Raw genomic sequence first — 21,607 nt, 5'->3', positions numbered from 1 at the left:
TCCCTTACCTCAATGCTGCAGAGCAGCCAGGTCTCATGGGGCTGAAGCTGTGACTTCAGTTCTAACAAGTGAGGCTGTCTCCTGTACTGGTGCCTGTTTTGGTAATGGTGCTTTCAAATAACACATTATTTGACGGTTTGTTTTCAAAGCTGTTTTGTGTCGAGAAGCTGGACAAATACCAACAATAAATGAGAAGACACGGAGACAAAAGATAGTTGGTAGAAACAGGCAGGTGTTCTTTATTTCATGTGGCACAGCATTAGGCAGACAACCCAAGAAACAGTTTCTAACAAAAACCAAAGCTATCGCTCCCAGGAACCATCCCCCAAACAAGGGTCTGCTGCCAACAGCGGCACTGAGATGTCCTTGTCTGTCCACTCTCATCTCCTCATAGTTTGCATATGCTTAGGCCGTATCTTAGCTGTGAGCATCCTTTCCAAGGAGACTAACTTCTCAAGACACAATATCTTTAGACAGCGTACATACTGCGCGGTATCACCAGAGTACAATCTCCTCAAGCCATGCTAAAATATAACGCTAACTCTGGAGAGAAGGCTGCGCGCAATCGCCTCGCGTCTCTCTGAGGTAATACAATGCTGTTTCTTAGCTGATGACATAAGGGGCACCTGAGGGAAGATCAATATGGCTTCAGAGTCAAGTTTTAAACTCCTGATGCAGTAGTGAGAACCTGGCACGTGGTCTGCCAAGAGACGGGGCGAGCACCTCCTCCACCCCGGGCTGCCACCGGGCGCTGGCAGCATCGGAGAGCTGAGCCTACCATCACGGAGAGGGCTGAGAACATAGATACTCCTCTACACATCTGAAGGACTAGGAGGAGGAGAGGTCAATCAAAGATCACAGCAGACCGTAGTCTTTGCGTTGGTCACTAGGCGAGAGGTAAGCAATGACGGCGGAAGGGGGAGTCACACAGTTAGCACTCTGGATTAAAGGCATCAAGAATAGCTGGCAGAAGGAAGATGTTTTAGAGACTAAGGGCAAAGCTTTAAAAGCCTTGGGATATTACTTTTAATTATTATCTACAGGTTATTCTCTCTCTATATATACTATTTTTCTTTCTAAATTAAGAAAATAAACATTTATTAACAAGTCACTGGGTCAAATCCTGCTCTGCACTGAAGCCAAATTCATTGACTTCAATGTGAGGGAACCCCGTGTAAACAACAATGGGCAAATTTGGCCCTTTATGTCCTGAAAAGTCTGCTTGTACCCATCTCTCTCAATCCTGCAAGGAAATACAGACCGAAGGGTGAATTAAATGTTACAAATTTCTCTTGAACTACTAGGGGAGCATCAACAAGATGTGGCAACGGAACAAGAAAAAGGAACAGATAAGTAAGCACTGCTTTAAAGAGCGAATTTTATCCATGTTTCAGAGTAAAAGTACAAAAAGAGAGTGGATCTGGATCAAGTGCTACTGGCCTTACTTTCCAAGCAACCACAAAATCCTTCATTTAGCCGCGGTGAAACAGTACACAACCAGAGGAAACAAAAGGAACCAAATACTCCTTTTCCTTTGCAAACATCATTTGCCCAAAGGTGAGCACAGTCATCCCTTTGGTTGCTCCACCAACTCAGACTGCCTGCACAGTGCAGTGTCAGCCGCTGCAGACAAAACGTGTCTACTGTGCAGATGAGTAAAACTGTGGTGTCTTACAAACATAACAATGTTTTGAACATTAAAAAAAACACTAGGTGCTTTTAGACACAGAACAATACGATTTTGGATGCATTTACCACTTTTATTTCACTATGCAGAAACATACATTCACCATGTGTTGTGATGCAGCTGACAGTGTAATGGACGCTATCCCTTCAGTGGGTATTATAGCTGGACACTAACGAGTTTTCAGTGGACGTTCTGTACAGGTTAAGGCTTGACTCTGAACTAGATAGTAAATGCTGACCAGATTCTGAAACAGATTATTGTTTTCTTTTTTTTTTCCTCTGAGAACAAAAGGGAAATCAATAGAAAACCATCACGGTTATTTCAGATTAATAATTTTCTAATGCTGCAAACTAAGTAAAATACAGATTTTTTTTTTCTCCAAAATAACTACATATAATTTACAAGGTTAGGATCTGTGAAGGGTGACTGGAAGCTGACTCTGAACAACGCGGACAAAAATCGTTAAAGTTAATATACTAAAATCATTACTACCTCATAAGGTATTCAGTCAGGTATACAAAGCACACTTTGTAAGCATTTAAATATTTTGATAAGAGTAAAGATTCATCATCATTTATCGGGCAGTAATAAAACCAGATGAAACAAATATAAGATTCAAGTTGTTTACTGAATAAACTGTGTTATTGGCACATCTAATGTGTGGTAAAACATTATACACAGTACCTATACAGCTTCTAGCATTTGGGGGGTAATCTTCATTTACAATATCTGTAAACAAAAGGCTTGCCACCTAACAAATTTTAATTTGTTTAGACCTTCATAAACTGTGAAAGGCATGAACTGTTTATGTGTTACATGAGATCACTGTTTATATTGTTTATGAACGTGCAGGTATAGCTGAAAACTTAGACATTTTAAGAAAATTAAAAATGCTGCTTTTCTGTAATTTTATCGTTGCTTCATGCAATATTGTTTAACTGCTGCTGATTCAGATTGCTTTCTATGGGAAGGTATCTCTGCCAGTTTCTTTATTAACGGTCAAGATCAATTCTTCTGTAGTGAAATTTTCCATAGACAGATACAAGTCAGTCAGGTTGGAACTGAGACTCCGTATAGGCTCTCGTATTCCTACTGGTGTGCACGTCTGGATTCATATGCAATCTAGGTTATTCCTGCAGGAAAGAGAACTGAGTTAATTATTTGAAGCAGCTACTCCCTTGCAAAAGAGATTTTGCCAATTTGTTTGGGCAACAAAAGCTATCTGGAAACAACTCTGAAATCCCAGGATAAGCAACTTGGTGCAAATCCAAAGTCCACTGATATCAATCAAAAGAATTAGTGACATCAACAGACTTTTAAGCAAGCCACATTACGTTGCCTCTGAAACATTCAGCAGAATGCCACAAGAATCACGGCTACTCACTCCTCAGTGACTGGTTCCATCTTCCAAACAAATAACAGGTACTGAAATTTTCTTTAGGGCCTCTACATCCAAACACAGGAGCGCAAAATAACTTCAAAAGGTGCAGTACATCATATTCTGTTTCTTACACCAAATGTCAGGGAATATATGTTGTTCTAAGAATAAAATGCTGCTATCGATTTAAACAAATCAGACGGGCAGCTTTTTTTTTTTTTCCTTCTGCATACAGCATTCAAAGCAATTTGTGCAATGGTGCTGGCATTAACGGCTTTTGCATAGCAGGTTAGTATGCACGACATGGTTTTGCACACAGAATAAATATAGTAATATTACAACATCTGTTTAGCCAGCCACAACTTGGAAAGCATGCCTTTACTGAACAAAAAGCTTAACAAAAGAAAAGCTGCATTATCATCTCATCCTGATAAACAATGCTGCTTTAAAACATAAATTGTTCTTTCAAATACAAGAAAGCCAAGGCATCCAAATACCAACACAGTAACTTACTGGGTTTAAAAGAAAAATCTAAAGCAAGTTGGACCATATCTTTGCAAGTTAGGAATTAAAGCTTAACTTGTAACGTATCTGCATGGGACATTTAAAAACCAGCTGTAGGTTTTTCCCTTGGCATTTTTAAACAAAATGCATACCTTTAAGAACAAATTATTTTTGTTCTTAAATGACATAAAAGCAGACAACAGATTTTTTTTTAACTTCAGAATTAGAAAATTAGACTGTATCAAAGCATGGACAATGAGGACTTTCCAGAGAGCCAACAAAAGCAAATGAGTAGTTTCTCTTTCTCCAGCTGGCACCAATAAATGAAGAAAGACATTTAGCGCTGAATGTAGTTTACATTCAAATAACAGAACTGATAACCAGCACAAATGCAACTTGCAAATGCCAGTGAGAGAAAGCAAAGAGTTAGAGGTGAATTATGGTAGGAAAACAACATTCGCAACATGCCAGCCCAGTAAATGCCTAGGAAAATCATCTAGTCCTCTTACCTGTGGTCAATCCTCCCCATCTTCTGGTGTGATTTCTGTCTCTTTATGTACCACTACTTTGGTCACTGACATGTCAGGGTGCTGCTCTTTGGCTTCTTTAATTGCCTGAGCCAGCGCCTATCCCAAGGAAACCACAGAAGGGCAAAAACAAAAAGGAGGTGGAACATGCATGATCAGTAGCAAGGTGGAGAGATTCATGAGATATTACACAATTTACAAATGAGGAAAATGATTAAAATATGAAATATACCATCACTGATTTAACTACTAACCCGGTTTAATTCAAGGCATGCCAGTATGAATACTATCTTTTAAAGCAGTGTTTAGAAATGTTCTCTTTGGCAGTCTTCAGGGTAGCCTTTAGCAGCTTATAGATTTTACCTGATCATGATCAATATCTGCATCTCCTGTGATGACTATTCGTTTTTCAATTCTTGTCTCTGAGATGCCTCCTTTCACAGTCTAGATGGGAGGAACAAACGCACGTCAGTAACTTACTTTAAAGAGTGCTGTTACTCATCCAGAGAATGATCAGTGCAAGAACCCAGAGGTGACTGGACTAAACTATCTCAAACAGCACGCACAGAGGGGATAACCCTGAACTGCAACTTCTGAACTTCAGCTCTGAAGTTGGCCTGCTCTTGAATGGACTAGATGACCTCCAGAGGTCCTTCCCACACAGCTAATTTTATTATTCTAATCAATCTGCACATATGTCAGGAGAGATGTTTGTATGTCAAAACCAGCAGATATTTACGGTCAATTCATCCCATGAAGAAAAAACGGACCTACAGACAGGTCCTATTAAGACCTAGTTAAATCCAGCTGCAGGCTTCAGAAGGACATACAGGGTGCTATGGCCTTTGTATGGCTCACCTACTGAAGGGTGAATTGCACTGCAGAAAGATGAAATCCTGTCCTCAGTGAATACTGGTAGGAGAGTTATCATGGCACTAAGAGGGTTCCTGTTTAGGAAGGAACTGTTTTTTAGATGCTGTCTTGGAACCTGGAAGACCCAACATAATTTCTCTGTGCATCCATAAGCTTTCTGTCTGGCTGTGGGCAAGTTCCTTAGGGTATCACCCAGCAATGCAACCACAGTGTCTGAGCTGACTGAACGTCCTGTTATGACTACATGATACAGATTTACTCCGAGTTTTCAACACCATGCAGGGATAACAGCTCAGGACTCAAAGGCAGTATAGTCACATCAATGGAGCCTCACGCTCAGGCAAATTTCTCCTTTCTGGCTACCATACAATGCCAACGTGGCTACACTGCTTCCAGTTCCAGACAGTATTTGTGGCTAACTCAAGTGTCTCTGCACAGCAACGTTTTGTGCTTGTGTAGCAATACCCTAAGGCTTTATGACTTCAGGACTCTTACCAAGTCCTTGAACAATACAGCAACGAAGCTGGTAAACCCAAAGATAGGTGAAGGAAGACAGGTACCCAAAACAGACAGGATTTTGTCCAGAGAATATAAGCATGTTTTAAAATGTCCATGTTTTAAAAAAAAATAACAGAATTGAAGTTAAAAGAACATACAACCTTGTGAAAAAAAAAAAAAACAAACCCTCTCTGTTTTCTGAGGACTCACTTTGGTGATATGTGTAGTGGTTGTAGTGCTGGTAGTTTCAGATGTGATAGTTTGTGCACTCATCAATACACCTGGTTCTGAGTCTGCACCGCAATCCACCTAGGGAACCAAAAGAGAAAACTAGTCATCAAGAACATGTTCCTGAGCACAGGGAGGCAAGAATTGGGCTGGATGAACTTTCCTATTTCTACAGCTCTTCATAAAGTGAGTATCTAAGGGTGGGGAATCAACTGCTATTAGGGTGATCATGTGTCAGTATTTCTCTCTGCATCTAGAGACTTCCCTTCACTTCTGGAAGGACAGATGAGAAACTGGGGCTTTGAAATCTGCAGTTTCATCAGTCTTCTCAAAAGGCCCTACACGGGGACACGAGAGTCACCCTCAGGTAAGCTATACTTATGTACATCTTCCTCATGCTAATATTTAATACTTGAACAGCTTAGAACAGTTTACACTACAGGACACACTTAAAGATGGGTGAAGAAACATGGGTTCCTTGAGGCCATGTTAAATTTAGACCCTGGGTTTTGCGGAACTTCTTACCTGAGAAGACTCATACGTAATGGTTTTTGTTTCTGTATGGACTACTGGCACTTCCTTTGTTGAAATTTCAAGATTTTCCCCACCAGCAGAAACAGTACTGAAACTGATAGTCTCAGTCTTCACAACTGGTGACTGTGTGAACAAAAAAATGGAAATGGAACATTTAATAAAGCTTCTCAGATTTCTCAGATTATTCTAGATTTATCAGAGTATTTTCTTTTCCTTGGGAAAAGCAGGGGGAACAACTAAAAAGTGTTCTGCATTAAAAAAAAAGAAAAGAGAAAATCCTCTTCATTATAATGGTACATATATGTATACAATGCTGGCAACATTTAGCACTATCCTGGATGTCATGAAAACTTCAGAAAAGATGTAAACACTACAAGAGCCAATGGTCACAAACTGAAACACAGAAGGTTCCCTCTGAACATCAGGAAACACGTCTTCACGGTGAGGGTGACCGAGCACTGTCACAGATTGAGTGGGCAGGTTGTGGAGTCTCCATCCTTGGAGATATTCAAAAGCCATCTGGACATGGCCCTGGGTAACTGGCTCTGGGTGACCCTGCTTGAGTAGGGGGGTTGGAGCAGATGACCTCGAGAGGTCCCTTCCCACCTCAGCCATTTTCTTAAAACAACAAGAGAATGAATCCTACTCAGGCTTAGTCTTCCTTTCAGCTCTCAGAAAAAAAGAGCAAGAACAAGGTTTTTTTTAACCTCTCTGCAAAATAATTATTGGAATTCAGCTCATGGGGCTAAGATAAGGAACTTGGGTTGTTTAAAACCCAGTACACTTATTTACGATTGTACTAAGCATGGAAAAAATGCATTTTCTGTCTTTGAGGACATGTGAACTTTAACAGTCTTGATGGACTTTCCCAAAGAGAATGACAGCTGAATTCTTGTTATCCATTGCATAAAAAGCCACCAAATTAGGTATTTCTCTGCAGCAGGGAAAGCACTTTCAGGGAAAATATGCATGGCATTTTGCCAGTACTGGAAACCAGCAACAAGCCTTGCAGGTGCCATGCAAGGAGGAAATGAGAGGGGAAACAAACTGCCTGCTGTAGAGTTGCAGTCATAAAAGCTTGGTACACTTTACTTTCCATGAGAGGAATTAACTTAGTCCATGACTGCCTGCATTTGCAATTCAGCACAGACATGACTGATTTAATAGGAGTTACCTCGAAATGAGATTTTCTTTCCAAAGACTCTGAAAGGTGGACTGTTGTACTGTGCTCATCCGCTTGCTCACACGAAGCAGCAGCAGCGACTCCTTCCTGTTTGGTCAGGGCTTTCCCAGCCTCCTCTCTTTTTTCCTCTTTCGCCCCCTCAGTCCCAGCAGAGCCCTCCTTCCCTTTCACACCAGCAGCCACCGCCGCCGCCGCCTCAGCCTGGGCATCCAGCGCAAGTCCGGCCGCCTTAGCAGGATCCCCGCTCGCGTGCACATGTCTCTCCTCGATAACTACAGTCTCCTGCACAACCTTCTTCACTGTATCCTGATGCGGCTGAACTGCTTGCTTCATTTCACTGGAAGTTATCTCCTGAGATGTTGTCGTGTCTATTCTCTGCAGGGAAAGAGAAAAAAAAACCCAAAACCCTCCACATCAGAAGCAGACAACAGTACTTGCAACAGCTCCTCAGCTTAATGTACTGTGAACATAAATAAAAAAATGGGTATTACATTTTGCCAATTTATTTCTCTCACGTTGCACGGATTTTTGTTCTCAGGACATTATCAAAATAGTAGAAATTAAAAACAAAGCAAGAATCACAATTTTTAAAAGCACAGAGAAATGTTAGTGTTTTCCTCACTGGTATGTTTGCATGAATTTTATAAAGGCAAAATGCAGCACCCTGTAAAATGACCAAAATAAAGTGAAATGAGAGAAAACCTGGAGGGTTTTTTTTGTTTTTCTTTTCTTTTCGGTGAAGTTTCTGTTGTGGTCTATTGTAACAAAGGAAAAAACACACGAATACATGCATTAGTTATACAGGTCCAAGTGATGCATAAAACAAAAGAAAAGCAAAAGTAACTGGTGTGCAGTTGTAACGCCGATGGAGGGAATCAAACAGGCACCTGAGCCCAGCTATGTGAAGTAGAAGTAACCCCTCCTATGAACTCAGTCGGTTTTCTGGCGGACTCTATTAAACTGAAGATATCTGAACCATCCAAGGTTTTTTCACCAGTGGACTGTTTCGTCTAAACAGACAAAGAAATGTAGAGTCACACACAGAAGGAAGGCAGACCCCCATGCACAGACATATTAATTACCAAAACCGGAGGCAGAAACAGAGGAAACGGAGAGAAGGTTGCGGGGGCACGGAGAGGTTGGAAACAGGAAAAGAATGGGAAAATAAATCAGAGCAAATTCATAATGGCTGTAGTAAGCAACAGTTACAAAGCATAGTTGTTAGCGTTGGCATTTTGCTGGTTCAAGCAATTTTTTTTTTTTTTTTTTTCCTTTTATTAACAAGCCACAGCAGCAATATTACATTTCAGTAACATGGATCTTGAAATAAACCAGAAAGGTTGAAAGCCTTATATGATGTCTGCTTCAGACCGTGGGACAGATTCAAAGTATGAGGGGGGAAAAAAATAAGCCGGGTCGGCTGCTGTCAAAACAAAGCCAGGCAGCAAGAGAACCAAAAGGTAGGGTGGTGTGAGGGGATTGCCTAAAAGAAGTCATGCTTTAATCTTTAAACCGTGGCGTGAAGTCAAAGCCCCTTGTTACCACTACTTTTGACGCAGACGACTCGGTAACATAGTGAGCAGTAGCAATGGTAAATGGCTGTTCTCTGGAATATCTCCACTCAGACAGGCTCTTATCTCTCCGGGCAAATGCCCCTGCTTTTACAGCTTCGCTGTCAAGGAGTTTTTCTGCTTTGCCAAGCTCCAAGCTTCCCAGTGTACCATATAACTGCACATCCTGGTCCATCTTTAGCGCCTTTTTCAAACTCTTCTCTTCAGGACTTTGCAACTGAGATTCTGCTTCCTTTATAGGTGTCAGAGAGTCGGACAGCTTTCTTTTCGTGCTCTGCACGTCAGATCCCCGCCTGGCTTTCTCATCAGTGACAGGCTCGAGGATTTCATACTCAGCTGCTACTGGAATGACTTTCACGGATTCTTGCACTTCCCTTTCTGTTTTTTGCAAAGCTTCTACTGAAGGCTGCACTGTTTTCTCGCCCTCTTTAGCTTTACTTGTCATGGTTACAATTTTCCCGGATACGGTATCATAGGACTTTCCTAGGGTGAGCATTTTCTGCTTATTCTCCTCTTTGGATTGTATTTCACTTTCCAAGTCCTCAAAGCTCTGCATTAGAACGGTACTGGATTTTAATATCTCAGGTGGAAAGGCAGTTTTACTGCTCACAGTCACTACTTTGTATTTTGCTTCACCATCAACTACCTCAGAGGGTATTTTTTCTATAATAACCCAATCCTCAGTGCCCTATATTTGAGATATAAAAGCTAAATTAGAATATCTGAAGGCGTTTCTCTACTTCAAGAGTATGAAGACATTTAAGAAATCAATGCTGCCTCTTCTGAAAGCATATAATAACTTTTACTATTGTACCTCTTCGAGCAGTTATCAAACAAACAAACAGCATCATCTTAGGCAAAGTCTGATTCCATTGCAGATTCACTCCCCTTAGATGCCCATATAATGTGGACACAAAAAGTTACTTTTGCCACACTGTTTCTGTAGTAACTTGAAGCAGGGTAGCATTTTAATGCATTATTTAAAATTATGATCAAAATCATCCTGAGGTTAAAAATAATGTATCACAATGGTTCATAATGCTTCAGTCAAAAACATATTGCAAAAATAGGGCAAATAAGCCCCCATTCAACAGTTCCCCCAATTTGTGACAAACACACTGTTGATGAGGTTTTAGAATAGTATGCGTTTGTATGTAGCTGTAGTCTGCACTGAATATCTTGCTTTCACTAGAATAACATCAACCCCCTTCAGCATTGTTTAAATTGAGTAGTACAACACAGCAAACACCATACTACTACAGAAACTGAACTTTTTTCCTCTTAATGCAAATACGCTTTGCGATTTGCTTTGGCTACACAATCAACATCCAGTTATTTGACCACAAGAACATAACTTCTGTATTTAACTAAGCAAATGTGCTAGATTAAAATCAAATGAATTAAAAACAACCTCTACGGATGATGGGATACTTTTCTGGATAATGATTTGATGAGAAGTAACCAAAGTGCCAGCAGATTCTCCTTCCTGCAGCTTCTTCTCTATCACACTTGGCTAATAGAAAAACCAATAAGAATACAAAGTTCACCATCACTCAGCAGAATCTGAATTCACTTGACAGTATAAAGGAAATTCATTCTCATGACAGAAGTGCCCCATTCACCATGTTCTCAGTGAGGGTTATGCTTGGAATGCATGCACAACTGCAAACAACATCCACAAACAGCACCGTGCAAGCAGATCTCTAACTAGCAGAGAAATCAGTCTCTCTTAGGAAGCCAAAAGCTCTGGAGGGTACTCATTCCTCAGAATTTGGCCCCCAGATTACATTTCCCTCTGGAACTTATGAAATAAATAAATTTTTTTATAAGTGGCTTGGAAAGGGAAAAATATAATAAAATAAGAAATCATTGCCAGCCTATGAGACTGCATTTCAATAAAGTATTATTTGTTTTTACCTGCATTTCAAGGAATGTAGTACCTCCCTTCTGCAAAAATATGAGTTTTTCTGATTTTTCTCTTTCTTCTTTGGTCTAATGTCAGGGGAATAAATGGTTTTAGTAAATGGAGCGTGTATAGTCCACTATACTTTACAATAGCTCATCATATTTCTCTGCTCTACAAATTATTAATTGCATGGCAAATTAGGAAACAGAAATAAACAGAATTAATTTTACAGCAAAGAAGTTTCCAGTAAACAGTGAAATCAGTGTCTCTCTGAGATGAATGTGAAGCAGACACAAGCATACTGTTGCACAGCAGGAAAAACAGTAAATTGAGTAACACTGGGTGTGGATGCACTGTGTTCATTTCATATTCATTTAACTGTGTCTGGTGCCAACTTCCACCGCTTCCATCAATAGCCTAGAACAGGTCCCTCCACCTTCCATGCAGGAAGCTAACCATTGCTGTATTATTTCTACAGCGTGACACCAAAATCCTCCTCACCTTTATCCAATCCGTGCCTTCCCAATGCTGTGAGAATGAAAAGGGAATCTCTGTAACTTGGACCAACGTGGACAGTTTTAAATATTGGTAAGACTCAATGTCCTAAGGTATTGTTCCTAGTGTACCATTTTAAATATATATACTCCACATTCTCAAAAAGACAGAAATTAATTTAAAGAAAGATACAAAACTTTTATAAACTTGAGAGAGAAAGGGAAAAATGGCTCCTCTCCCCAGCTGTAATGAGATGCACAACTTCTTTATTTCTAAAGCGCTGGTTTAATCCAACCTAGGTCAGACTGCGCATTGTCAAGGAATTTGTTAATCTCATGGCTTTTGTGTTTTGCAGCAATCTGGCCACCATTATGGCAGATATTTAAAACGATATTTTTCATAACTAAAGAAAAAATGAAGTTTTTCCCCTATTACTGTAAGAAAGCAACTGGTGACTAGACAAGCTTAACATCAAACTGACTGAACACACACGGGTGCCAAAGCACACATTTTGAAAAGGCATATTTTCCCTTCTGTTCTTGTTTTACTGTATTAAAGAGCTACAGGTAACAGCACTGAATACATTTTTAAAGTGGACATGCTAAGTTAAATGTGTAACTTCTTTGACTAGAAGAAGCTACTACGTAAGGCAGTTTTACGTGCTCTCTATCCTGACTGCCTGCGCAGTCAGCGATAGCTGTAGTTTACTTAAATCCATATAAGATACAGTAACTGGACATTGCTTTTGAGCAAGTCCTTTTCTTCTGGTAAGAGAAGAGCTGCCAGACAAAGACAACTCTTGCCTTTTTTCTTTCCTAATGAATGGTTAAATTCAGATGTGTTTCCTCAGGGTGAAGCCTACACAGCTGTGTAATGCTTTACTACTGCTTGTGCGTTTTAATTAAAAATTGTTAGTAAATTTCTAAAGTAATAAAGAGATGAGATGAACCGAGGGGGTTCACAAGTTTGTTTCACCTGTACTCCTCTGATTCAGGCTCAGCTAGCCAGCCGCTGCCTTTCCACAGTTCCTTACATTTTCAGTATGTTAAATGCAATGTTCATTATACTTACAATTTTACTTCTAAGAACAAAAACCTGTATTTTCAGCTATGACCAAACTAAGCTACAGATCGTAGGATCTATTATGATTTCTGAACAAGACAGTGGGAGCAACATTAAGACTCCTCAGTGCTCTCTCCAAAAGTTAAGCTTTGGGCACCAAGTCTGCATTTTAGGTATTTTAATCCAAATTGACAGCCACTCTAATGCATATCTGATGCCTGTATGCCACTGTATGCCACTGGATGAGTAAAATGTGGTAAAAGAGGAGTTGGGGCCTTTTTTTTGGCAACATCTCTTTCCCTAGGAGGAGAAGTTGACATGTGTTATCTGCATGCCTCCAAGGATTCCCTTCCCCACCGAGCTGTGGGTCTGCAACGCCAACCTCTAAGGTAGGATAGCAGAAGACTCTTTCCAATTATACTTTTTGCAGAGTTTCTTACAACATTACATCAGTGGTGAGGTGACAGAAGCAAATGTTATGACCATTTATTGGTCTGTAATGCTAAAATCAAGAGGCAAACAAAAAGATTATTCCTGTGAACAAAAAACTGATATCCGTCCACAACAGAATGAAAAAATTAATCTTTGTGCAGACCACACAAGCATATTTGTTTTTGTTCCACTGTATTTAAAAAAAGACTGTTTTTTTTCGAAGATCTATGTATTTTACAGCAACATGAGTGTTACATTGTTACCTCCATATCTCGTTATCTAGCCACAAACTAAATACAAGGCAGCTCTTTTTAACTGGCAAGTTCCTTGCAAACACTTCAAGATTGCACAATGAGCAAGACTTTTTCAGGCATGCACACTGCATGAAAATGCATACGCTTAGCAATCTGCATCGGGTCTTCAACAAAATGCTATCCAGCAGATCACAGCAACTACCAGTTCCCTTACGGAACTGGCCAAGCAGGTCTAATTATCATCATGATTTCTTCCGCGCCTTCAAAGACTGAGAGAGTTCTGCCCTTTGCTCTGTATTTTCTTGTCAAGCCTGGTACTCCCATCCATCCCACTACGCTGCTGCTCCCAACCAGTCATCCCTATTTAAATTTCCTCCCCATCATCTTCATGGTTTCTTTCACACATGGCTGGACTTCCTCAAGCTCACCGAACCTGTAAGGAAGGCTGTGTTTCGCACTCTTAGAGAGACCCAATTCTGCCACGCAGCTTACAGTGAATTTCATTCTCCTAAGAGTGTGTGTTTGTGTATGTGTGTGTATGTAAGGTATCTGCTCCACCTTGCATGTTTGGTGCTAGAGCCTGAGTCCTGAGGAAAAAAGAGCACCTACAAGTGGGGAATGGCCTTGAAGTATGGCCTTTAATCTACTGAGAGCTATCATAAGAAAAAACGAATAGACAAATACGTAATGAAGCCTTTCAGCTCACGCTGACCTCTTCAGGCACTAGTGGTTCAATCATAGGAGCTTCCTCCTGCCTTGCTGCAAGCCGAACGGGAGATGTGGAAAGCCTCTTCTCCCACTCGTTAGACACAGCCGTTTCTGTGGAGGTTTCCAAGAAGGTGCGTTTCAGCTCGCTTATATTGGTCTGATGTTTCATCAGATCTTCCTGGGTTTTGTCTAGGTCCTGGACAGTTTTAAAAGAATAGAGCAGTTTGTGATACATCCTAAGCCAACCAAATCTTAGAGCCAAAACACACAACTCGGTTAGTAAAGAGGGAGGTAACATCTCGGGGAGCACAGCACTAACACAACACTCTGTGAAAATGTGGCATTTTGAAAGATAACAGCATAGCATATCTCGTACAAGTGACTACAAAAACACTCTTAAAGAGCTTATCTGTATCACTATAATTTACACCTGATAAAGAGGCTTCAAACAAACATACATATGCGCGTGGACGCACACACATATACGTGCACGCATATATATATTTATAGTACAAGTTAGAGGAGTTACCATAATCTGAGAAAAAAAAAAATCTATTTGATTTATTAGCAGGTGGAAATACACAGTTCATGCATCATATAGTGCAGATTCACAGTTTACCACTAAAACTAACACACATGTACGTACATGCACTGGTATATACCAATACCAACCTCTAACATAAGATTACTATGTTTGACATACACATTTTCACCCTGTATTCGCTTAATCAGACTATTCTGAAAGAAGTGAAAAAGAAAGGGAAAGGTAAGGGACACAGTATTGAAAGGATATAAAATGCTGTTTCTACACATTTCTTCACAGAGAACTGACAACAGCATGCTGAGAGAGGTGAACACCTCCAACAGTGATACTTCAGCAACGTCTGGGCCCTTCGTTTCTGTACCTGTGCCTTTAGATCTCCGTCCTCCTCTTGATCCGACTGCCAGCATGAGAAAGATTGGAAAACAACACCTTACCCACCACTCATACAACCGAAGGCTTTACAAAAACTGGCGAGAGGAACACGTGAGCTTAAAATCACATTTTCTCTATGTTAAGGGCTTAAGGAGAAGGAACGGACACACTGGCTGACTTTGCAGGGTTCCCCTAACTCAGAGCAAGCCTCCTCCTTTCAAATTTGTTATTTGTGAATGAAGATGTATTAAACATTTTTCTTTCATAATTATTGGTGCACTCCACGTTCATAGAGCTCTATTTAGGGAGCAGCAGTTAGACCATCTCATCAAGATCGTGGCTGGTTTAGGACGGAAAGGCAAGAGCAAATTCTTTAGAAGTCCGAAATCCCAGAGTTTAAACATGGGACATCTCACAGGCAAAGCTTTGCTTTATTTGCTTAAAATGCTATTTCCCTACCTCCAGTATCTTTATTTATTTAATTTCATTTCGTATCTAGCCTGTATATCCTCTTTCAGGGTCTATCTACAGTGGTGGTCTTCTGGCACGCGCATCACATTCACTTCAGCTCGCATTTTCAAAAGCAATGCAAGACAAGCTGCCCAGGCAGCCCCGTTTCCGAGGGCTGCATTTTCAGATGGCAAGTATACCACACTTCCTGAAAACCAGATATCCATAGGGAAAAGAGAGGTTCATTTAACTTTCTCCCCTAAAATAAAGGTGGCAGTTAGAGAGACTATTGTGCAGTTTTGATTAATAAACTCAACTTTTTAAATGTCATGGTTTTAGGATTATGTTTTACTTTCTGTATGGCTCAGGGCCTGAAGCCATCCAGTGCAAGGAGCGCTTCAAAGCATCTTGTACTCCTGACTTGTCTCAACAGGTTTTACGTTGTTGCTCTGTTTGGATTCTTTTAATGCCCATGCCCCTACTGTACTGTTAATTTTTCATATAGTCCTAATTAGTCAAATGACCCAGGGAAAAATCTTGATCTGTTGATTACTTTATAACTCAGTTCAAATCTATTCTACTTACAGCCAAGCCCGAATTGCCCTGACACTTCATACGGTGAAATTTCTCCTTGATGATAATTTCAACAGTCTGAAATATTAATGAGATCCTACTGAAAACCTAAAACAGTCGTGTTTGTGGTAAGACTCTGTCTTCTACCAGATGTCAGGCCAAATCCAGCTCATGTTTGCAGCTGCAACTGTATAAATTATGAAAGCATTATATGCACTTCACCGGAGTCATAGAGGGTTGAATTTGCCTGCACGGTTTATACACCCTGTTGGGGATATGAGGCTTCTCCGTGCAGAGAAAACGTAACAGGGCCTCCTCTGAAGACTACACCTGGACTACTGTTGGCAATATTCGAAGATGTCACGTGAAATTACATTCAAGGAAAATCATAGATGTTTATAATCCAGAAATTCAGAAGTTTTTTCAGAAAATTCAGAAAATTTATTCAGAAATGGCTTTTTACTGTCTTTTCCCCGCCTCTCTCTCTCACACACAGCCTGCAGGTTATAAGAACAAACAAGCAAACTGACCAACCCGGGCTACAATCTGAGCAGCGTGACCATCCCAGGTGGGTGGCGTTGGCGCAGCTGACACTGCCGCTGCCCTGCCATTGGCACAGCACAGAGGCCTCGTGGTTTCCTGACCAAATGCAGAAAAACAAGAGCGACCCGCGGCGAGCACCGAAAACTCAGCTTCCCGAGTGAAGCTCTTGCCCATGCACACACGCGCAGAGAGGGACCCTGAACTGCGGGAGGAGACACGCGGTCCAGCCCTCACACCCAGGGTCGGGAAGAGACGAGGCAAAACGCTCTCCCTTGCCATAACCGGGTGCCGGCGACTGTACAAACCTCGGTGGCAGTGGTCTCACCATCAGCTGCAGTATCCGTCTGCTCACTGTCAGTCTATTTGGTTAGACAAGCGACCGGGTCCCAAGAGGAAGGCAGGAATAAAGAATAAACCCAGCTCGTCAGTACACGCGGCTCACACGGGGAGCTGTTAAATTCAACATCCCTGCGAACTGCATTAGCATTGCTTTTCAAACCACGCACAAGTCAAAGAAGCAAAAAAAAAAGTGCTATATTAGTAAACAGAACAGACTCAGAGGAAGACTAGAGGCGTACTGTACACAGTATCTGGCTTTACTGGAACAAATTTATAAGCCAAACAAAACATTACTGGAAAAGTGTTATTTGAATAGTAGATTTTTTTTCTTAAGAAAGCCAGGTGGCTTTAAAAAAACTGAGGGAAAAAAAAAAAGCTAACATTTTCTAAACAAACTTTTCCTCCCATAATTTTTTTAAAAGAAAATTATTCATCAAATGTTTGTTCTTGCCAATATAGATTAATGTAGTGGCTGACTTTTTATCCAGAGGGGGAAAAGATAATAATAATAATAATTAAAAAAAAGGCTACTTTAACAGTCACCTGACTTTCAGCCCCTCATTTGTACAGATGTTGTTCTTTTATACACCATGAGGCTGTCTGCATTACCAAAGAGTTCAAATAACCATACCCCCAGCCCATCTACTGTCTGTCTGCGGAGTAACGGTAAGGCTCAGATCCCACTCGGTTCCAATAAAGAGCAGCTGATATTGTTAACGATAGTAAAAAGAAAGAAAACTGCCATTAAAATAATCAAAAATACTTCTCATTCCATTTAAGAATATGGATGAAAGCAGGAGAAAAAGAAAAGTAACTCCCCCATCCCAAAAAAAACCCAAACAACCCACTTACTAGGTACAAGTGACGATAAAAATGAAACAAAGCACAGCATTGCACAGACTGATCTATCCCTGCTTTGCTCGACACTGTGAACAACGTTTTAGTGGAGAACCCAATTGTCGAGATTCAATAAACGGAGAGTTGCGTGCAGGTCACTACAGGCTGAGAAGAGAGTTCAAATGTCTGGTTTTGATGTTATGCAAGCGTGGGGAGAACAATTAAGAAACAAAAGTGCTCCCTATTGCCCCAGATTGGCACATCCAAGTTGTTTTAACATCAGTGAAAGCTCTGGTGATTTTCTGTGGTCCTTAGATAACCTAAAGAAACCCAGGCAGGTAATTTAAAGCTAGGACAATATGTCTCATCCTCAAATCACATTCAGTACCAAAAAAGAGAGAAAAGCAACCTACTGGTGGATGGAGTATCAGTCTTAACTTTGAATTTCCTATCTTCTGTCATTTTCTGACAATTCCAATGTTTCATAAAACTGCTTTTTGATTATTTTTCCATTACTTTGTTTTCTATCATTCCTTCCTTTAAATAACATGTATTGCTTGTAGGACAGGCACAAGAATAAGCAGGCATTTTGCACTATTTGGTAAGTGCATAAATGCAAGTTACATGCAATTTTTCAAGCAGTAACCACTCACTAGACAGACCACTTTTATTTTTAAATGAAACTGTAATGTCAAAATTATCTATGTAGCTGGTCAAATTGCTTTCACTAAAGTGCTATAAAATTGTTTCTTTATTAGTGAAAGAGATGGGGAGAAACTCTTTAGCAGGGCCTGCTGTGACAGGTAATGGTTTCAAAATAGAGGGAGGTAGATTCAGACTCGACATAAGGAAAAAGTTTTTTACAACGAGGGTAGTGGAACACTGGCACAGGTTGCCCAGAGAGGTGGTGGATGCCCCACCCCTGGAAACATTCAAGGCCAGGTTGGACCGGGCCCTGAGCAACCGGCTCTGGTTGGAGATGTCCCTGCTCCTTGCAGGGGGGTTGGACTAAATGACCTTTAAAGGTCCCTTCCAACCCAAATGATTCTATGATCTCACATCTTTATAACATTATAAGCAATTGTGAAAGTATGGCAATATAAAAATAATCAATGCATTGTTACTCCTATTTAAAAAAAAAAAGAGGAATTAAGGAACCTAGGCATTTAAAAGGAATTAAAAGATTTGTGTCAAGGCACTGTAACACATCAGTCTGTCACACAGGGTTCATTTAAGAACTTTGAGTTGGGAACAGCAGAGAAAAGTCAATAGAAATATTAGCTGCTAAGGCACAAACACAGAAGCGAATGAAATCTAAGGGGTGAGACTGCCTCTGACTGCACGGACTGCCTCCAGATGCACTGCTCTAGGGAGAACAGAGCTCAACAAGGTGTGAGGTTGGTTCAGGATACTGGCTGTAGCCTTCTACATCACGGTGTGCAATCTTTTGTGAACTGAGGGGAAAAAAAAAAGGTTTCAATTTCTTTTACCATAGCAGCAATGAAATCCTAAATAAGGCATAAAATGCACTTCATTGCAACATACATGTCTGGAGTCAAACTCGGCATTACTGAGTACTGTACTTGAAATAAAGATCTGGGGTTACTGCAGAGCAGGGAATGGTGAATCAAGGCTGAGCAAGGCAGATCTCCAGAGTGGAGAGCAAGAAAGGTCGGGCTCAACTCCGAGCCGGGCTGCAGCGCTGGTGGGGCTTGTGGGCTGGAAGGGAAGGCAGCTATCTCCTGAGCCGCTGCGGCTGCTCCTCCTCTAACCTGCGATCGTAGTTGCTGTGATTTGTTTTGCCAATGTAATGCAGACATGCCCGAGTTTAAAACATATTCACTGTCATGCAATGTTCTGAACAAGAAATATCCCCTGGATTAGGCACAAGTCTGTGTTGTCTGCCAGGAAGCACTGCCAGAGTAATCACCCTCACAAAAAAGTGCCCCTAAAAAGCCTATTTTATATGTTTTTATGCTCAATACTTCCTAACTTTACCAACGAAAAGAAGTGCTCATTTCTGAAAGAGGAACGGACCAAGGTATTACATAAACACTGCCTCGTTACTGCCTCTGGAGCTGGCACTGTATTAACGCTGTTATTGCTATTAGATTAATCCAAGTGCAGAGCTAATGCAAATTGAGACCTAAATGCTATCTCAAAATGAGGACACGAAATGAGACAGCAACATTTGGGAAGCCTTTTATCAGAAATTGCACATTATTATTTAGTTGTTATAGGCATCACAGAGCCAAAAGCATCTAAAGACAATGTTTTTACAAGATAAATTGATGCGACTTTTGGCTTTCCATAAAAAGGAAATGAAATCCTGCACCAAGTCTTGAAAAATCAACAGCAGCAGATTACACAAACATTCAGATGTATAAGCTGGGTTTATTGAAGACAGCTACTGCAATGGCATCGACAAGTGGCCAAGACGGCTTTTTACGAACGGCCAACTGGTCTGTGATCACCTGATCTGGTTGGGTTTTCTACATACAAACCAAAACTGTATTTTTGCATTTGAAGATGAAGAGGAAAAAGGAAAAAATGAGGAAAAAATGAACTCATTATTTTATTCTGTCAACAAAGAATAACTAGGCACCAGCAAAAACTGAGATGCCAGTTACTGTGTTACTTAAAACACGTAGATTCCTTTCCTTCTTCTGGAGAGACAATCACATCCACAGTTCCCAGAACCACTGTGGACTCCTCCTGCAGTTGGTTTACCCGCCTGTGCTAACCCTGGCAGCGTGAGGCATTGGTTTCAGCAGTGCTAACACAACACTGCAAATGGCAGGACAGCCCTCACAGCATTGCTCCCTGAACAGCTGCAGAACAGCTGTCCCCATCTGACCTCTCACTGATAACATTGGATTTAAGCACAGGAAAACAATTTAATCCACAGCAGAGATGGGATCAAGGCTGAAAATCCAGATCCAGGTCTTGCTGGACCAGAAAGCCATTTCTGGTCTCGGGCTACAGCTAATAGCCTCTTGCAAAAAGCTGAGTCCACCTGAATTTTGAACATGCTGAAGTTGGAGAGGGTGCCTATTATTATTGAGGAGCTAGTTATATAAAGTATATACATAGGCATATATTTGCATGCATATGTAATGAAGCAGGAAATGGTACTTAATATCCACTATTCAGGTAACTAGTCTAACCCTAGCATAAACTGACAGGGGTAAGAAAATGGTCTGGGTGAGTTCAGATACAATACTTCAGAGCTGATCTGTGGCAATTTGTTTAGTGCAAGCCACTTGGCGTCAGCTGACACAGTTCAAACCAAGCCACTTCCACACAGTGTTGTGCCTAACCCTGGGCCCCAAGCTGCACTCCCAACACGAGAAAAAAAGAAAAAAAAAAAAGAAAAAAAAATCAAAACCCCAAACCAAAAAATAAAACTGAACCCATCCCTTCTAACATATCAGCACAGACAGAAATGAGGCTCTGAAAGTAGGACCACTATTGCAGCAATCTAACACTGGTTAGGACTGAAGCACTGAACACGAAAAAGAGTGTGTTCGATGCCGAGGTACACACCTCTTCCTCTGAACTGTCACTCAGGTCATTGGCAAGTGAGGCACTCAAGGAGGCCGCCTTGGGCTCCAGGTAGCAGAGGCACATAGCCAGAGGAAAGGAGAGAGTGAGGGCGTATGGCACTGAGAAAGAGGCAGAGAGCAGAAAGAAAAAAATGAAGAGGAAGCAAGGCACCAGGGAGGGGGAGCGGATGGGAAGGTAGTGCTGCACGCTGGCAGGCAGGAGGTTGGTTTCGGAGAGGTTAGGGAGTGACAGGTAGCCGTCGTCATCCAGGAGGGAAGGAAATGACTCTGGAAGTTGCAAGGAGAAAGAAAACAGCGTTCCACCTTTGCCGGCTTTTGGCTTATAGCCATATTGCTCGGCGGGGCAAACTCGCCCCTTTTTGTCAGAGTCCGGCTCCGACTCGCCGTGCTTCGGAGGGCTCTCTTTGGGCGCCTCACAACCTAAGGACATTGCTCGAGCGCTCTCCTTGCATCTCCTGCGCAGCTTTGCTGAAGATGCAGGGGGGCCAGGCTGCGAGGATGGTGAGGGGTGGTGGGAGTCAGTGCCAAGCAAAGATGGCTGGT

General features: G+C 41.3%; 1 protein-coding gene across 21 annotated transcripts in view; it reads right to left on the bottom strand.

Annotated features, from left to right (window-relative positions):
- Positions 1–214: 214 nt before the first annotated feature.
- Positions 215–21,607, bottom strand: part of EPB41L3 (erythrocyte membrane protein band 4.1 like 3) — a 146,133-nt gene continuing 124,740 nt past the window's right edge. For 4 of the 21 annotated variants that reach the window (XM_086740656.1, XM_086740646.1, XM_086740645.1 and 1 more), the window contains exons 13-26: positions 21,045–21,602; positions 16,628–16,681; positions 14,746–14,781; positions 14,513–14,578; positions 13,845–14,036; positions 10,901–10,975; positions 10,395–10,496; positions 8,300–8,422; positions 7,404–7,787; positions 6,221–6,352; positions 5,678–5,776; positions 4,460–4,540; positions 4,079–4,195; positions 215–2,820 (exon numbers count right to left, since the gene is read on the bottom strand). In XM_086740656.1, the coding sequence (XP_086596782.1) occupies positions 4,085–4,195; positions 4,460–4,540; positions 5,678–5,776; positions 6,221–6,352; positions 7,404–7,787; positions 8,300–8,422; positions 10,395–10,496; positions 10,901–10,975; positions 13,845–14,036; positions 14,513–14,578; positions 14,746–14,781; positions 16,628–16,681; positions 21,045–21,602 (2,013 nt within the window). In that variant the 3' untranslated portion in view covers positions 215–2,820; positions 4,079–4,084. Of the gene's footprint in view, positions 2,821–4,078; positions 4,196–4,459; positions 4,541–5,677; positions 5,777–6,220; positions 6,353–7,403; positions 7,788–8,299; positions 8,423–8,954; positions 9,672–10,394; positions 10,497–10,900; positions 10,976–13,844; positions 14,037–14,512; positions 14,579–14,745; positions 14,782–16,627; positions 16,682–21,044; positions 21,603–21,607 lie in introns of all 21 variants that reach the window. The other 17 variants (XM_086740657.1, XM_086740658.1, XM_086740659.1 and 14 more) reach the window with 12 other exon arrangements.

The sequence above is a fragment of the Chlamydotis macqueenii genome, chromosome 2, assembly GCF_036417535.1.
Source record: "Chlamydotis macqueenii isolate bChlMac1 chromosome 2, bChlMac1.mat, whole genome shotgun sequence".
Lineage (NCBI taxonomy): Eukaryota > Metazoa > Chordata > Aves > Otidiformes > Otididae > Chlamydotis > Chlamydotis macqueenii.
Note: the sequence above shows the minus strand (reverse complement) of the source record. Positions and strands in the feature narration are given on the sequence as shown.